Source organism: Epinephelus moara, chromosome 2 (assembly GCF_006386435.1).
Source record: "Epinephelus moara isolate mb chromosome 2, YSFRI_EMoa_1.0, whole genome shotgun sequence".
NCBI lineage: Eukaryota > Metazoa > Chordata > Actinopteri > Perciformes > Serranidae > Epinephelus > Epinephelus moara.
The window spans coordinates 1,136,127-1,153,659 of NC_065507.1; the positions used below are offsets into that span (position 1 = coordinate 1,136,127).

General features: G+C 44.8%; 3 protein-coding genes across 4 annotated transcripts in view; 1 reads left to right on the plus strand and 2 right to left on the minus strand.

The window, feature by feature from the left end:
* The window catches only part of LOC126400610 (scavenger receptor cysteine-rich type 1 protein M160-like), a 46,770-nt gene extending 39,144 nt beyond the window's left edge, over positions 1 to 7,626 (minus strand). The window contains exons 1-6 of the mRNA XM_050061465.1: positions 7,149 to 7,626; positions 6,801 to 6,916; positions 4,578 to 4,699; positions 4,303 to 4,335; positions 2,159 to 2,443; positions 1,397 to 1,720 (exon numbers count right to left, since the gene is read on the minus strand). Coding sequence (XP_049917422.1) covers positions 1,397 to 1,720; positions 2,159 to 2,443; positions 4,303 to 4,335; positions 4,578 to 4,632 — 697 coding nt within the window. The 5' untranslated portion in view covers positions 4,633 to 4,699; positions 6,801 to 6,916; positions 7,149 to 7,626. The remainder of the gene's footprint in view (positions 1 to 1,396; positions 1,721 to 2,158; positions 2,444 to 4,302; positions 4,336 to 4,577; positions 4,700 to 6,800; positions 6,917 to 7,148) is intronic.
* A 1,042-nt stretch (positions 7,627 to 8,668) lies between these two features.
* LOC126403192 (uncharacterized) overlaps positions 8,669 to 17,533 on the minus strand; it is a 15,422-nt gene continuing 6,557 nt past the window's right edge. Inside the window, exons 3-7 of one of the 2 annotated variants that reach the window (XM_050065712.1) lie at positions 16,376 to 16,470; positions 15,981 to 16,137; positions 15,091 to 15,270; positions 13,811 to 13,858; positions 8,669 to 13,065 (exon numbers count right to left, since the gene is read on the minus strand). In XM_050065712.1, coding sequence (XP_049921669.1) covers positions 12,257 to 13,065; positions 13,811 to 13,858; positions 15,091 to 15,270; positions 15,981 to 16,137; positions 16,376 to 16,470 — 1,289 coding nt within the window. In that variant the 3' untranslated portion in view covers positions 8,669 to 12,256. The remainder of the gene's footprint in view (positions 13,066 to 13,810; positions 13,859 to 15,090; positions 15,271 to 15,980; positions 16,138 to 16,375; positions 16,471 to 17,533) is intronic. The other variant, XM_050065720.1, reaches the window with a different exon arrangement.
* Positions 15,575 to 17,533, plus strand: part of abcg1 (ATP-binding cassette, sub-family G (WHITE), member 1) — a 281,654-nt gene continuing 279,695 nt past the window's right edge. Inside the window, exon 1 of the mRNA XM_050065489.1 lies at positions 15,575 to 15,625. The gene's annotated coding sequence lies outside the window, so the exon portion shown is untranslated. The remainder of the gene's footprint in view (positions 15,626 to 17,533) is intronic.

Genomic DNA, 17,533 nt, shown 5'->3' on the forward strand with positions numbered 1-17,533 from the left:
TCTGTAATGGCAGAGATAACAAAGGTTGGCAAATGTTATGCTGAATGATTCAGTGTAAATACTGTAGCACCAAACTAACGGAGAGACACTCTTGGTAAAGATGGTAAAAAGGCCGTTATCCTTTTCTCATATTCTGAGCCAAAAACCTTAACTTCAGTGGCAGTATGATGCACCAAAATTTGATCGTTAGCCTATGTCTCCAAAAATCATCATGCCGTGTACTGTGACACCTGCCATAGCGCCAGTCACTGAATGTTGATATTTTGTCCGAGTGAGTGGAGGGGGGCGTGGCTTAGCCATAGGTCAATTGGTTTGTGTACAACGCACAGAGCTGACTGTAAACAGCCAAGAGACTGTGAGTTAGGAACAACATGGAGAGGAAGCTGCTGGTGGCGTTCTACAGGGCATCCATCGAGAGCGTTCTGACATACTGAAGGCGCAAGGTTTGGGGCAGGGAAGGTTTCTGATTGGATAGGGGGCAGGGCGGATGTTACGTGTTTACGTTTACCGGAAGAAAACACTGTAGTCCTCGCTCCGGATAACAAGATGCTTGACGCCGCCGTTCTTAGTGCCTTTTTCGGCCTTGTTTTGCTTATATTCTTGAAGCAGCAGTACGACAACAACCTTGTTCTGCTAATGCTTCGTCTGTTGAGGAGAAGGGAGGTAGAAGACCGTGCTGTGGCGAATGGAAACCGGTGAGTGCTACAAGTCCGACTGCTCTATCTCCGCCTGTTGCTATGCAGCCCGTTGCTATGCGCGCTATATATGTCATCGCGCCAGAAGGGAAAGGAAACGAGCATGCGCAGAAAGACCGGAATGAATTTAAAGAGGAATGAGTGTATACATGCACACAAAATTCTTACATTCGGAATGACAAACGGAATAAACCACCCCCTTTAATCGGATTTAATTTTCAGTCGGAATGACCGTTTACATGACCACTTTTAATCGGAATGGCCTTTCATTCCGATTAAAAGTGGAATTAAACTGTGCATGTAAACGTATTGACTGATGGACTTACCTGAGCAGGTGACCTCCAGGATGTAAAGAGACGAATCTGATCTTACACAGTCCCTCACAGCTGATCCAGATTGAACACAGTCAGATGTCACTGCCCATACAGGTCTACGTGAGGACTCCTTTATCCATTTGACAGAAACAGCTGAGCCACAGTCCACCTCTCTGCAAAATACATTTGCTTTCTTCTGGCTCCAGATATATTTCAAGTTGTCCAATGGTCTCCACTCCCCCTGTTTCATCTCCAGTGTTCCTGCACAGCGACTGGATCCTCCCACCAACCTGACAGGTTCTGAACAGAAACCAGAGAGTTGTCAGTAAAAGAACAAAGTGAGTGTAACAGAAATGAACCAAATCACAGCTGCAGCTCCTCTTCTACCTGAGCAGGTGAGTCCAACAGCTTTGCCAGGTGAGCAGGTGTTTCTATCTGAGCCTGAGCTTCTACAGTCCAGGAGAGCAGACTCATGGCCTCCACACTGGAACTCTTTGGTCCACATTGGAGCCTCCACTTCTCCATAGAGCGCCCCCTGGAGGACTGAAGGAGCCCCACAGCCAAGCTCCCTGCAGACCACCTCTGCATCCTGCTGGTCAAAGTCAGCTTCACACACTGAGGACCACCTCTGGTTAGACTGGTTAGACTGGTTAGACTTCACCTCCAGTCTGCCTGAACACAGACTGGTCCCATTCACCAGCCTGACAGAGTCTGGAGAGAAAGAGTGAGAGTTCTCAGTTTACGCTGAGTTTGCTGTCACACCTGCCCTGTTTGGTTCATTTCATTTGAACTCATGTTCATTTGCCCCCTCAGTGCGGTTCATTGTGCAGGTGTGAACACAGCAAAACAACCGGACCGAGACCTTCTTGAAGAGGTGGTCTCAGTCTGGTTCCAAAGGAACTCTGGTGCGGTTGGTTTGTGGTGAGAAGGTGTTCCAACCTGGATGTGAACCAACTGCAGTCACATGACACATTGTTTGGGTTAAACATGAGCATGTTACAGTCCTGGAGGATTATTAATGTGCACCTCCTCCTGTACTGCCTTAATATGCACATTCAGCACATCCAATGCATCAAAACATTGTTTTCTAGTTGGAGCCGCGCCTCGTTATCAGGCCCGGAGTGGCTAATCGGGAGGACCATGACTTACCTGAACAGGTGACCTCCAAGATATAGGAAGTGGAATATGACATTGCACAGCCCCTCAGAGCATATCTAGAGTGAAGACAGCCAGATGTCATCATCCACACAGGTCTGGCTGAGGACTCCTCTCTCTGTCGTAGGGAAACAGCAGAGCCACAATCCAGCTCTTTGCAGAATACAGCTGCATCCCTCAGGCTCCAATGATGGCCATACACTGGCCTCCAGTCATCCCTATGTTTCATCTCCAGTGCTCCAGTACAACGACTGGATCCTCCCACCAACCTGACAAGTTCTGAACAGAAACAGGAGAGTCATTAGAAAGAAAAGAAAAATGACTTTTATTATGAAACAACAAACATGTTAAGTGCTGCTAGAACATTTGTGAACCCTGTAGATTTGTCTGTATTGCTGCATAAATGTGATCTCAAATGTTCGAGGACCCAGTATGTGAACCTTTGCTTTCAGTACCTTGTGTGACCCTCTTAAGCAGCAGCAGCAGCTTCTACCAAGTGTTTCTCTTACTGTTGATCAGTCCCACACATCGACTTTTGGCCTATTACTTCTTACAAAACTGCTTCAACTCAACGACTCTGGTGGGCTTGGTTGCATTTACTGCTCTCTTCAGATCTTTCCACAATATTTCTATTGGATCAAGGACTGGACTTTTTTCTACTTTAACCATTCTTAGGTAGACTGACTTGTGTGTTTTGTGTCATTGTCTTGACCCACTTTTTGTTGAGCTCCAGTTTATGAACGACAGTGTCCTGAAGAATTTGTTGGTACAATCCAGAATTCATAGTTCTGCCAATGATTGCTAGCCGCCCTGGTCCAGAGGCAGCAAAGCAGTCCCAAGCCATGATACTGCCACCACTATGCTTCACAGTTGGGATGAGGTTCCTGGGATGGAGGGTTGGATTTCCTGCCCTTCCAGTCTACATGTGCCTTGTGGACTTGTGGACACCTTTGCCTTTTGTGGTTCTGTTGACTTCATCACGCTGTGACCTCCAGCAGGCACTAGGGCGGTTTGCAGCAGAGTGTGAAGCAGTCAGGATGAGAGTCAGCACCTCAAAATCTGAGGTCATGGTTCTCTGCTGGAAAACAGTGGATTGATCTCACCGATTTGGGAGAGTTACTGCTTCAAGAGAAGGAGTTCAAGTATCTCTGGGCTTTGTTCATGAGTGAGGGTAGAATGGAGTGTGAGATGGATCGGTGGTTTGTCGCAGCATCTGCAGTGATGTGGGCGCTGTGCTGGACCGTCATTGACTGCGTTTCCCAGATCGTTCTTAGCGCTAAGAGCTTCGATTGATTTAGTTTCAGCACCATGGTAGTGGTCAGCTCCTGTTAAGAGCGTCTTAAAGAGCGATCCTAAGAAGGCATCTGGGAAACACTCCTATCTTAGTGACCCTTCTTACCAAAGATGTTCTTAACTGCGGTCTTAAGTCCTAAGATTGCTCTTAACTGGGAAACACGGCAATTGTGAAGAGGGAGCTAACCAGAAGGCGAAGCTTTCAATTTACTGGTCCGTCTCCGTCCCAACCCTCACCTATGGTCATGAGCTCTGGGTAGTGACCAAAAGAATGATTGCGGATACAAGCAGCTGAAATGAGTTTCCTCTGTAGGGTGTCTGGGCTCAGCCTTAGAGATAGGGGGAGGAGTCAGACATGTGGAGGGAGCTGTGGAGTAGAGCTGCTCCTCCTTTGTGTCAAATGAGCCAACTACAAACCTTGCTTTTCGAGTGCTTTGTGTTGGACTACCACTCCTGGGGAGCGTAACAATGCTGTTGAATTTCCTCCATATGTACACTATCTGCTTGACAGTGGATTGGTGAAGGCCAGACTCTTTAGAAATGGGTTTTGTAACCTTTTCCATCTGGTGACAATCAACAAGTTATTGTCCAAGCCCCACAGGAATCCAACTTCACAAAGGCTTAAAACACTTTCAAAAACATGTGCGGTGAAGACCAGAGATTGATAGAATTCATTTAGGGACCACAAAGCTCACACCTCAAAAGACCTACATTTAAGACTTCCTATTCAGCAATGTACAGCTGAAGTAACTAGCCTAAACTCTCCCTCCACGAAAACCACTAAACAGGCATGGGGAAAAGGACTGCGTGACCAAATAATTATATTTATACACTTGTATACATACCATTGTGGTTGTGGCTTTCTTGTGCACAGAGACCTGAGTGAGAAAATTAGACGATAAACATCACATGACAGCAAAATAATGAATAGGACAGAGCTCTGGACAGACTGCAATCAAGCTGCTAGATAGAAGACGTGTGAATGAGGTACAGTCCCAGCCACAGCAGATCAAGGAGAGGCTTGTAAGAATACTGTAAGAACTGAGTTTGAGAAGAGGACAAATCATCATTCATGTGCAGATAGTAGAGAACAAGAAGGCTGCCACATTCCAGGTCCTACCTGAGCTCCAGAGCAAAATCAAGACCACCATCAATGTGTGATCCATGTCCAGCATCGTCAGGAAAAGGCTTTCAATGTCTGTCCCTGGCTTGTTGTGAGTTCTGCTGGGTTCTGTCGCTGTGCTGAGATTAAGAGAGGACAAAAAAATACACATATATAACTAATAGCTGTGTTGTGCATGAACGTGCTAAAAAAGCAGACTGAAGAAAGAACCTGTAAGTTATGAACAAGAAAGTAAACAAAATGAGACTTAACGTCGATGTAACAATCTCTGGAGGATTTGCAGCACAAGAAGGCACTTGGCATGCTGGTGTGATGCGCCACGATAGCCATATGAGATCGTCGAGGGATATATGATGCTGAGGATGTACCAGCGGAAGTTCATTCATCGATTCAGCTATTTCACACGCGTATGACGCAAGTTATTCGCACATATGAAGTGAGTCAACACAAAATATTTTAGTGTTCAAATAATGCAAAATTCACATCGCGTTTGGTGTAAACACAACATTACACTCATGACGCCTGTTATCGTCTCACAAAGTTGGCCGATAGTCCGATAGTGAAAAAAAAGGCAGAAGAAAAGAAGAGAAGAAAACCATTCTGGTCAGAGGAGGAAAAGATTAAACATCTGGAGGAACACAATCATAGAAAGAACAAACTACAAAGTAAATTTGATCCTCAAATACCAGGAAACAGAAAATCGATTGTAGGAAGAAATTACAACAAAAATGAACTCGGTCATGTTGCGGTTGAGACAGAGCCTTGCTTTAGTCACTAAGGTCTTTTCTGCAACAGTTGAGGGATTGACCAAGACAAGGAGAAAACCATAAATACTTATGGTGACATTTTAAGGAAACCTTAAAGGGATAGTGCACCCAAAAATGAAAATTCAGCCATTATCTACTCACCCATATGCCGAGGGAGGCTCAGGTGAAGTTTTAGAGTCCTCACATCACTTGCAGAGATCCAAGGGGAGAGGAGGTAGCAACACAACTCCACCTAATGGAGGCTGACGGCGCCCCAGATTCAAACGTCCAAAAACACATAATTGAAACCACAAAATATCTCCATACTGCTCGTCCGTAGTGATCCAAGTGTCCTGAAGCCCCGACATAAAAAGTTGTTTGGAAAAACCTCATTTGAACTCTGTTTTTAGCCTCATTGTAGCCTGTAGCTCTGACTGCCCCTCTGGGCACCACGCTCACGTGTGTGCGCTTGTACGAGACCGTGAGACATGGGCACTGCCGTCATGTGTGTTCACTGCTTTTGCTGGTCTCGCGCAAGCTCGGTGCCCATGTCTCACAGTGCCCATGTCTCACAGTGCCCATGTCTCACGGTCTCGCGCATGCGCACACACGCGAGTGCGGTGCACAGAGAGGCAGTTTTTGGACGTTTGAATCTGGGGCGCCGTCAGCCTCCATTAGGTGGAGTTGTGTTGCTACCTCCTCTCCCCTTGGATCTCTGCAAGTGATGTGAGGACTCTAAAACTTCATCTGAGCCTCCCTCGGCATATGGGTGAGTAGATAATGGCTGAATTTTCATTTTTGGGTGCACTATCCCTTTAAGGAGAAGACTAAGGGTGTTTTACGCAACTAATTCTATTTTGAGGAAACCTTAACTAGGACTTTAAGGGAAAGCAGCCCTGTTAACTGGGGACAGAAGGTGGGAAAAAGCTGATTTTTGGGTGGTAAAGTTTAGGGATAAGTTAAGGTTAGAAAAAGGATTAGGTAAGTAGTGGTGGTGAGGGTAGGTCTGCTAAAGAGGACCTAAAGAAACGTGTGTGTGTGTGTGTGTGTGTGTGTGTGTGTGTGTGTGTGTGTGTGTGTGTGTGTGTGTGTGTGTGTGTGTGTGTGTGTGTGCATACATCTGTTTTAGATTAAATGTTTACATTGATGTAAATTCCTTCCTGTGGGTCTGAACGTCCTGCAGAAGGTTTCAGGTTTCTGCTCCTGCTGCCTCACGTCTACACATTCCTCTGTGGACGGACTCAAGACTTAAATAAAGTACAATTTACATACAGCGCTTGAGTAAATGTATAAACTACAACGGTGATTTACGACTGTTGAATGCAAACAGGTGCTGCAGCAAAGTAACTACATCTGAGCAGCAACAGATCTTGTATCAACACTTTTCTCTTTGTGTTTAATAATCAGTGTCTGATCAGTTCATGTTCACACAACTCCACATGTTCAATAATTCAGTCAGTAAAGAGAAACGTACCTCGAGGTAAATGCAGTGAGACGGTCCAGAGCGAGCTGACAGGGAGGGTTACTTCATTCTGTGCTGCAGCACGTGAAGCACCACATGAAGTACAGTCCATCACACTGCCTCAGACTCTGTGAAGTTAGTGCAAAGACACACATGTGGGCACATCTGGCTTTCAAAATAAGATAAGGTAAGCTTTCTTCAGGGGAGGAATTTAGATGTTGAAGCAGCATGATGACAGGAATAAGTTCAGATAAATAGAGAAGCAAAGTAAATAAATCATGAGGGTACTCACACTAAGAATAGAAAATATATCAGAGAAATTAAAGATGGGTGTTAAAAGATTTCCTGTCACCACCAAACCTGTGAAATGCTGGTCCCAGGAAGTGAAGGATTCTCTGCAGTGATGTGCAGAGTCAACAGACTGGGATGTTCTCTGCAGGATGTTGATGGTCTGACACTGTCACTGGAAACATCAGGGAGTGCTACACTGAGTTAGGGCTCTGTGTAGCTAGCTGTTAAAAAATCAGGTGCTCTTTAAGGACGGGGCAAAGAGTTACTTTAAGATAAAAAACAACAAAGTCCATGGTACAGGTAGGCGGTCCGAAAATGCAGAGAAATTCGGTGCATCCCTGACAATAAACCTTGTGTTACCAGGGAACTGAAAGCCCTGCGAAACCAGAAGAAATAAACTTTCAGAGAGGGCGACAGAGAGGAAGCATGAAGCACGACAAAGAAAACTAAAGGTTAAGACTGAGGAGGGAAAAAGAGCCTTCAGGCACAAACTGGAACAAAAGCTGCAGCACGATGGAATGAAGCAGGTCTGGACTGGCATGAGGACGATCACAGGGAGAAGGGCCTGAAGCACCATTGTGGATCTGGAGGTGTGTTTAGGATCATTGTCCTGTTGTAGAAGCCATCCTCTCTTCATCTGCAGCTTTTTTACAGATGCTGTGATGTCTGGAATTTAACTGAATCCATTCTTCCCTCTACCTGTGAAATGTTCCCCGTGCCACTGGCTGCAACACAAGCCCAAAGCATCATCCATCCACCCCCGTGTTTAACAGTTTGTTCTCCAAACATACCTTTGCTCATTGTGTCCAGAAAGTTCTGTTTTACCTTCATCAGTCCACAGGACTTGTTTCCAAAAAGCATCAGGCTTGTTCAGATGTTCCTTTGCAAACTTGTGAGGCTGAATGTTGTGGTGAGGACACAGGAAAGGTTTTCTTCTGATGACTCTTCCATGAAGCTCATATTTGTCCAGGTGTGTCTGCACAGTAGAACAGTGCACCACCACTCCAGAGTCTGAGAAATCTTCCTGCAGGTCTTTTGCAGTCAAACAGAGGTTTGATTTGCCTTTCTAACAATCCTACGAGCAGCTCTCTCAGAGAGTTTTCAGCTTGACCTCCACAGTTCCTGTTAACTGCCATTTCTTACTGACATGACCAACTGAGGAAACAGCTCCCTGAAAACACTTTGCTATCTTCTTCTAGTCTTCATCAGGTCTTTTAGTTTTCAGAGTGCTAGGCAGCTGTTTAGAGGAGCCCATGGCTGCTGATTGTTGGGACAAGCTTTCAGGAGTCAGAGTATTTATAAAGCTTTGAAATGAGCATCACCTGGCCTTTGCTAACGATGACTGTGAACAAGCCAGAGCCCTGACAAGCTCATTAAGCTCTGAGACCCTGGGAAAAGTCGTCTGTTTGGAGATCAGTTCATACCATTATAAGATTAAATACTGGACGTTCCAAAGTCGAGGCTTCAATCTAAAGGTGATTGTGTTTTCCGTCTGGGCCCCTCGGGTTTGGAACAATCTGCAGGAATCAGAGACTTTTTTTAAACTCAAATTTCTAGAAATAAAATCAGAAAATACTCTCCGAACAGACTTGTCTTCTTTTAATAATAAAATCTTTATTGTCAGGATCTGGTTGGAAGGAAACATCACAGCCCGGTGTCACAGCAGACAGTTACAAGTCATTTTGGTCAGTCAGTCAGACAGAGAGCTGACTGTAAGGGAGGATGATGAAGTGTCAGTTGGGACGAAGAAAAAGAGGGTTGGAGTTTCAACAGCACATCAGGCAGCAGAGCAACAAGCACATACTAACATGTTAGTCTCAGTGTTGTGGTTCCAATCACACAGAGGTGTGTGAACATGTGCTACTGTTTTCTACAAGGTTCAAACAGACTGGAGGTTTAAGTCAGGAATGTGATGCTCACCAGGGTCGCAGGGTGAAGTTCAGGAGTTAGCTCAAACTTATCCTCTAATAAATCTACATGATCAAATTCACCGTGCTTCATTACGGGCCGCAGTGGCTGACAAGGTTCAGCACACCCAGAGCTCTGCTGGAGCTCTCAGTGTTTAACTGATGCAACGGCACAAATATTTAAACATCTGGCTTGTAGCAATGTCTCATCATGATATTTCCATTAATAATTTTACAAATATATTTTTTATAATAGACTTGATTTCTCATTCTTCAGCAGCACATTACTGCCATCTCTAAAGCTGTTAACATCAAGACAACAACAATGTCCCGTTTCTGGGGTCAACTCGTTTAAAACTTTAACTACTGAGCCTGCTACAGTAATGTAATCAGATGCTTGTTCAGTCCACTAGATACATTTTGCTGCAAAAAAATGGCTGAGGTCAGACGAACAGACAGAAAACTTTGTGTTATTAGATAATAAGATGTTGACATAGTTTTCCTTTGGGGACAAAATTTACTGTTGAAAAAAGGGAATAAATCGCAATATATTTTATCGTATATATTGCATATCGTAGCATATTTAAAATCACAGGGTCATCATGGTTGTTTGACTCCGCCCACCAGTCCACCCTGTGGTTGTATGACTCCACCCACCAGTCCACCCTGTGGTTGTATGACTCCGCCCACCAGTCCAGTGTCTCTGACAGTCTCCATCCATGTCAGTGAAAACATGGATGCTTCACACACAGAAGATCTATACAATCAGCACAGTGTCAAGATTAGAGTCACCAATTCAGTATCTGACCAAATGTCTCCCCTTCTGTTCCTGAGATATGACGTTAAAACATGATGGTGTCACAGTCAAGCTGACCTTTGACCTTCATTATTTTAACCTGTTAGACATTTCGGTCAAGTTTGGTTAGAAGTTAGAATTAGTGAATGAAGTCTTGAGTTATGTACCAAAACATGCTTACTGACCACCTTGACCACCAAAATCTAATCTAAGTGGATGTTGGTGCCAAATATAACAAAATTTCTTCAAGGCCTTCTTAAGATATCACGTTCACGAGAGCAAGATAGTCACATAAATCTTGACCTTTGACCATTCTTGAATCCAAATGGACGTTTTTTTTCCAAATTCAAAGAACTTCCCTCAAGGCCTTCTTGAGATACACTCTGATGTGGACTGTGGAACATGATGATGTCACAGTGAAGCTGACCTTTGACCTTTGGATATAAACTGTCATCACTTCATTGTTTTATCCTGTTCGACATTTGTATAAGTTTTGTCATAATTAACGTATGGATTCTTGAGTTAGGGCCAAAACCATGTTTTGTGAGGTCACAGTGACCTTTGACCACCAAGTTATAATCAGTTAATTCTTCAGTCCAATTGAACGTTTGTGCCAAATTTGGAGGAAATTCCTTAAAAGGTATTCTTGAGATATCGTGTTCACAAGAATGAAACCAATGAGGTCACAGTGACCTAGTCCCACCAAAATCTAGTTATTTCATTCAGATCCATTCATTTCAGTTCATCCTTTAGTCCACATGAACATCTGTGCCAAACTTGAGGAAATTCCCCAACGGCCTTCTTGAGATATTAGAAAGAGATGGATGCAAGGTCTTAGTGTCATTGACCTTTGACCATCAACATCTAAATCAGTTCATCGTTGAGTCCAAGTGGACGTTTGTGCCAAATTTGAGGAAATTCTTTCAAGGTGTTGTTGAGATATTGCGCTCACGAGAAAGGCATGGACACGTCAAAAACAGAGGCAGGAGAGAACTGTTTGTCCTTCATTTAAAAAAAGAAAGATGAAAATTAACCGTTGGGAAATGACAGATGTTTTTTATCACCAGCAGTAAATTCAACAAAACATGTCAGTTGTGTTAAATTTTTATAGGGATGCACCGATTATAAAATTCTGGGCCAATATTTGTTTTTGTTTTGTTTTTTTTGTTGTTATTTTTTCCCTTTTTGTGCCAAACAAAGAAATCTGTGGTAAAAAAACTGAACTGTTTAAAGTCAGTCCGTCATTACACTCATTTATGAAACGACCTTTAATAACTGAGAAACGTTTAATAGGAATCAGAATTCCCTCTCTAACATCTGTTTCATTTTGCTGTAAAAACATCGACACATTTCTTCTTCAAACAGCTCAAATTTATTCAAGTTTCTTGATTACATTTTGAAAACATCATAATAACGTTAAAATGACCTCCTCCCAATGCTTGTTTTTACCGAACAGAATTCGAACACATCGTGATGTAACTAAATGCAGCTGTTAGTTGCAGCCTTGGCTGCTCGAGCTAACGCTAACTAGCTCTGCTCCTGCTGATTTTAACAGGTTGTTCACGACGTAGCGTTATCAGGCAGACAGTAGGGTGTGTTTCCTGACGCATCGATAGTGAGTTTACTGCATCCTTTCGTCTCAAAGTGTCCCAGGAAGATTTCCGTTTGTATGTTTTCTGTCGTCTGCAGAACGCTGCGCACAATTGATGTGACACAACAGAAAAACATCGGCCGCTGCCATCGGTAAATGTCATGTGGTTTGCCAGAGGCCGACGACAGTCGACGAGGCGAATATCCACCGATACTGACGCTCAGCAGATAAATCGGTGCATCCCTAATTTTCAAAATTATTATTTGTCAAAGTTGTAGCATGGCCACATCCTGAGTGAGGAGGACGTGGGTGTGACGAGGACTACATGTCCTCTCCGCTCTGTCTCAACAGCTCCTCCCACCAAATCACGTGTTCCTCCAGTCCAGAGTCCAACTGTCCAACGTGAAGACGGTGACAAGAGGGACGCTCCTGGAGCTCAAACGTGAGGTTGGTGCTGTAGTTAATTTGTTAGTTTCCTCTCATTCAGCGAGCCAGTTAAACCACCCAGTGCGCTCAGGACGTGGAAATCCAGTCAGTCGATCTGTGTTACGGAGCGACGACGTTTCAGCAGCTCGAAACCTTTGAAATCTAAATACAGTGTGAAAACACACACGAGCCTGCAACAAACAAAAATATAGAAGAAAAAAAAAAGTCCCAGGCACATAAATAAACAGCCTGTAGCCTAAAACTGCATGTGTGTGTGTGTGTGTGTGTGGACAGACGTTTCTGTCCAGCAGCCATAGAGGCTGTTGAAGTCAAACATGAACTGTCTCTCTCACAGGATGGCTGTTTCAATCCCAACGTCTCCACACGGACGCCACAGCTGCACCTAGCTCGTGGTCGCCCGCCGTGTCTGTTTTAGAAGTTTGTTCATCTCCGTGTTTCAGAAGTGTGCAGCAGGGCGATGGTGTGAGGACAGTTGTCCACTGTTGGCTTTGTCTCTCAGCATAGTCAGCGCCGTGTTGGAGAAATCCCTCAGGACGTCCACCGTCTCCCTCTGCAGAAGCAAAGACTCCTGCACAAACTCCTGCTGCGTCTCCACCAGCAGCTGCACCGACTGCGCCAACATCTCCAGAGACTGAGACACCGAGGTCAGGAGCATCCTGCTGGCACGCTGCTGCTGGAGGCTCTGAGACGCCATCTGGGCCACCTGGTCCCTGTGGGACGAAGCTCCACCCGGGAGAGGGTCAGGCGGGTTTGAGCCTGAGGAGGAGGCACGCCTGGGTGGAAGCGCTGAGGAGAGGGGAGGGGCTTTGTGGGAGTTTGAGGAGGAGGTCGCAGTAGAAGCAGCAGAGGAGGAAGATACAGCAGCAGGAGGAGCAGGAGGTGGGAGGGAGGAAAAGGAAGGTGCAGGGTGTGAGGTATTGGCTGCAGCAGATGTAGAAGGAGGTGGAGGGGGGGCGGTTGTGTGGGACTGCTCCGAGGGAGGTGCAGCTGAGGACGAGGCAGCGTCTGAATCAGACACTAAGGGGAAAGCAGAGGAGGTGGAGGCCACAGAGGAGGAGGGTCCAGGTGGAGGGCGGGAGGAGGTGTTGTTCTGGCTGTTGTTTCTGGAGTAGGTGTGGACCGGCTTCATCCTCAGCAGGGCGTTGTCAGGCAGGGGGTCCAGTGAGGGGGAGGAGGTTGGGGGGAGAGAGGAAGGGTAGGTGGAGAACATGGAGTCATCGTTGTCTTCAAAGTCCATCGTTCGTTCTGGAAGATCAGAGAGACGAAACGTGTCAGACTCACGACCCGATCAGAGCACCTTTGTTTTTAACATGTACGTTTTGTTTCTGACAGATTTTACAAGACGTCTCAGAAAATGTGTTTTACAGTTCTTTAGGGACGCACACAACACATCCTGCCATTAACAGAACAGATAAATATATAAATAAACAGGTAGAGTGTCATATGAAATGAAAAAAAGTTGTAATATAGTTCATCATAAAAATGCAAAGATCCATTAAAAAGTCAAAGTTAAGTATGCTGTAAAAAACAAGATAAAATCAAAAGATCGTACAGTATGTCACAGAAATGCAATAACGTCATAACATAGCAGGGTTATCTCTGGCTCAGAAGGGGCTTTGGTGGTGATGTCTGCAGCGCGCGCTTCGCATTTGCATTCACAGAACGTGCAAATGTATTAAGCGATGCCATATCTTCTCTATTAGACGAGAGAGGTCCAAATAATACAGTACATTAGGGCTGGGCGATGTGACCAAAATCTCATATCCCGATAACGATACATATCACGATATAGCACATTTTAATCCAATGAATAATTTTTTTGAACTATGAGTGGTTGCACTGAGATTTGATTTCTTTCTTTCCCTCCCTTCCCCGCTCACACACCCATCTTTGGTGGAGGAGATTTTCCATTGGCTAAAACGGCTTTGGCGGCCACCAAAATATTTTCTATGCAGGGAAAACCCTGAAGCTGCTCGGCTCAAAGTCTTACCTCCGTCCTCAGTCAGGTCGCACTCAGGAGACGAGTGGAAAGGGTCACCTGCAAAACAACATCGCCGGCAGCAGTTAGAAGGTTTGTGAATAAAACTTAAAAGGACATGAAGAAGACAAGAAACAGAAGATATAAAAACTCAAACTGCCGTCGCTGAACACACAACGTTCTGTGGTTTAAGACTGTGTGTTTTATCTCTTCCTCTCTCAGCGTCCCACAGTCTCCCTGAATGGATCCTTTGGGACAATCACCCACTGACTCAAAGACAATCATCAATGTTTGATCAGATCTGGGAACTGTGAGGACACAAAGTCAGAGGAGTGTCTGTATGAGGACACACTTGACTTTATTAGTAGTCTTTTAATATTTGGGGTTTTACGTTGTAGATAGATTCTCTATTGATCCTTCATACAGCAGCTACAGTCAGAGACAAACAACAGAAAACACGACTGAGCACAAAAGCTCAAATAAATCATTTCAGAATCCAAACTGTTTGTTTGAAATGTGCAATGTGACACGTCTGGAAACAGTATACTACATAAAGATTATACAAAGCATCCCTAAAAATGTAAAATGTCAAATCTAACTAGGACAACATATCGCAAATTTACCGTCATCGTGATATCAACATGGACGATATACATACTGCAAAAGACTTAACTGCGATAAATGGTGTGTTTCCATGCACTCTACATGTCAATATATGTGTGTCCCCACAGTCCTACTGCCCTAGATGTCGCCCCCCATGTAGATGCGAGTGGTTGAGGTCGTCGTGATGGCTGACGGGACAGAGACGAGTGAGGAAAGTGTGGGCGGAGAAGAAACAGCGCTGCTGTTGTTTGGAAATACTTTGGTTACCAGAGAGATGACACTGTACAAACACAGCTACTCTGTAGCTAACGTTAGCGTTAGCAAAAGCAAAACTACTGACGTTAAGTCAAGTAGCAGCAAAAGAGTCCAGGGGTCCCTCTATAAACACTGCATACACACAAAACAAGGCTTGACAGAGGCGAACGCCACTTCCCACGCAAAAGTTGTGATCTATAAAAATGATGGGAGAAACTGTGACCCGCGCTTACAAACATTTTGCGGCGGGATATTGGCGACACAGATGGTGAGGTTGTAGCTTGACTATGGAAACCGTAGAATATTTTTTGGTGCAAGTCATTTTTTACTTCTGTTCATGCGTCAATTTTTTTTATGGATGGATGTATATACGATGACACGACAATGAACACGAGTGAACTTCCTGCCCTCGTCACATTTCCTGCTCTACTTACCCCCGAGCTCTTTCTCTGGTGAGGAGAGAGGAGAGAACTCATAGGAGGCTCCTCCAGGCATCGAGTGGGAGCTGTCCGTCAGGCTGAGGTAGGAGTAGGGGGGCGGGGTGGGGGAGGGGCCTTTACTGTAAAGCTTAGAAAAATCTTCATCTTCGGCGAGGTCCAGGTCGCTGTCGCAGTCTGAGAACCCACAAACAAGAACGGGTTAATTATGAAAAAACATTTTTATTCATCTTAAAGGACTAGTCAACAACTCTCTGATCTGTAACGTCGACAGGAAGTGACCACCATGAGACGGCGCATCGTCTCTAGTCAACGACTCTCTGTGCTTCTGATCTGTAATGTCGACAGGAAGTGACCACCATGAGACGGCGTATCATCTCTAGTCAACAACTCTCTGCGCTTCTGATCTGTAACGCTGACAGGAAGTGACCACCATGAGACAGTGTATCATCTCTAGTCAACAACTTAAACAGAGGGCTCTGTGGGGACGGAGCACCTGCTGCAGCAAGCCAACACGCTGTCTGTGGTCATTGTGACTTGACCAGCGGACTTTACTACAAGCTGATTGGCTGTTGAAACAGGTGACGTGCTTTAAAACCAGCTGCCGCCCATTTGTCCAGCTGAGTGTCAGGTGACACCATCAGCCGGCTTGAGTCCAGCTCAGACCGGCCAGTTCACACCGCTGACACTTTTCTCTGCAACGTTCTGAAACGGTTTCTTTGATCTGACTTGAGCTTCATACAAAACACCAATGAACAGTCGTGTTTGTCATCTTAAGAGTCGACACAATCATTCAGGTCTGTATTCGTCTCATGCCTCGTGCTCCGATGTACCGCCGCTCTCACAGGAACGACTGATAAAACCAGACTCCACAGACTGCTCCTCACCTCCTCTGGGACTCATCATCAATATCTTGTGGACCATCTTCTCCACAGGGCCCAGGTTCTTGTTCCTCAGGTTGCCGCCGTTGAGGCCCTGGAGGGCCCCCATGCGTCGCTTTGCGTCACATTTGAGGTCCGCCCATTTCTTCATGATCTGACGCACCTGTGAGGAGATTAAAACCTCAGATTAAAACACTGCTGCTATGATGACATTCATTGTTCTCATGGAGGAGACGCTGCTGCTGTGACCTCATCAAACCATGAGTGGATTAGTCTGGACAGAAAATTTAAATTTAATTAAAGGCAGACTTTCCAGGTGTAACTACGATCATGTCTGAGGGCACACCTCAAATATTAACATGACCAACATGACTCAAAGTGAACAGTGATGAGTCACAGACCTCTCTGTGCGTCTGTCCCAGTCCGTTCACCTGGTTGGTGATTTCAGTCCAGGTCCGTTTCTTGGCATCAGCTGACACACCCTGGTTAAACTTCCCTACGGAGACAGAGACAGAGACAGAGACAGAGACACAGAGACAGAGACACAGAGACAGACACAGTGACAGAGACATGAGGTGAGACATCAGTCCTGGTCCAGTTGGACAGCAGTGGTATCGTCACTCCCCCTCTCTCTGGCTCACTATCTCCCTCTGCTGGTGAAACATCTCACATGCAGCGTGTTCTCAGTCATTATCTGCCAACATGTGTTCATCACTTTACCTCGTCTCACTTTCAGACTCCAGATCAGTTTAACGTCACTTTAACAACAGACCGGTCGGCGCTGGCTGAGAGACAGGATGTTTCTGAGCGTCACTGGCCTGTGTGTCGCACTTTGATACTACATCCTGTTACATGACCTGTTTCGTAACATTTTTATAGCATGATATACTTTGACTTTTTTAATGCTCTGATATGATTTTTTGGGGCACGCTATACTGTGAATATTTCATGATTTTAAAAACATTTTTAACTGCACTTTTTTACAGTGTGATACACGATGACTTCTTTAATGAATTTCAATGACGACTATTTTATGATTCTTTTTAAAAATGTTTCCTAATGGCAGCGTTTATGGCCTGATACACTACACCTGTTCTCTGATGTTTTTATGGACATGTGTTTGCTCTCACTCATACTCTCACTTTTTTAATAATTATTACGAGTATTTAATGATTTCTTTCATGGCGTTTCTTTTTAGGATTTTTTTAATGGCAGTTTTTCTGGCATGTTAAACTGTGACTGTTTATTGATTTATTTTGTCTTACTGTATAATGATGAAAACTGTGTGTGTGTGTTCCATGTTTTTCTCCTCACTGACTTGGTCAATCCATGTGAAATTTGGCACAGTGGTAGAGGGTCATGGGAGGATGCCAATGAAGCAATATTACATCAATTGGCCAAAGGAGGGCGCTATAGCAACCCATTGAAATGTCAAACTTTGAATGGGCATATCTCATGCCCCGTATGTGGTAGAGACATGAAACTTTGCACAGAGATGCCTCTCCTCACGAGGAACACATTTGCCTCAAGAACCCATAACTTCCGCTTATATAGATTTT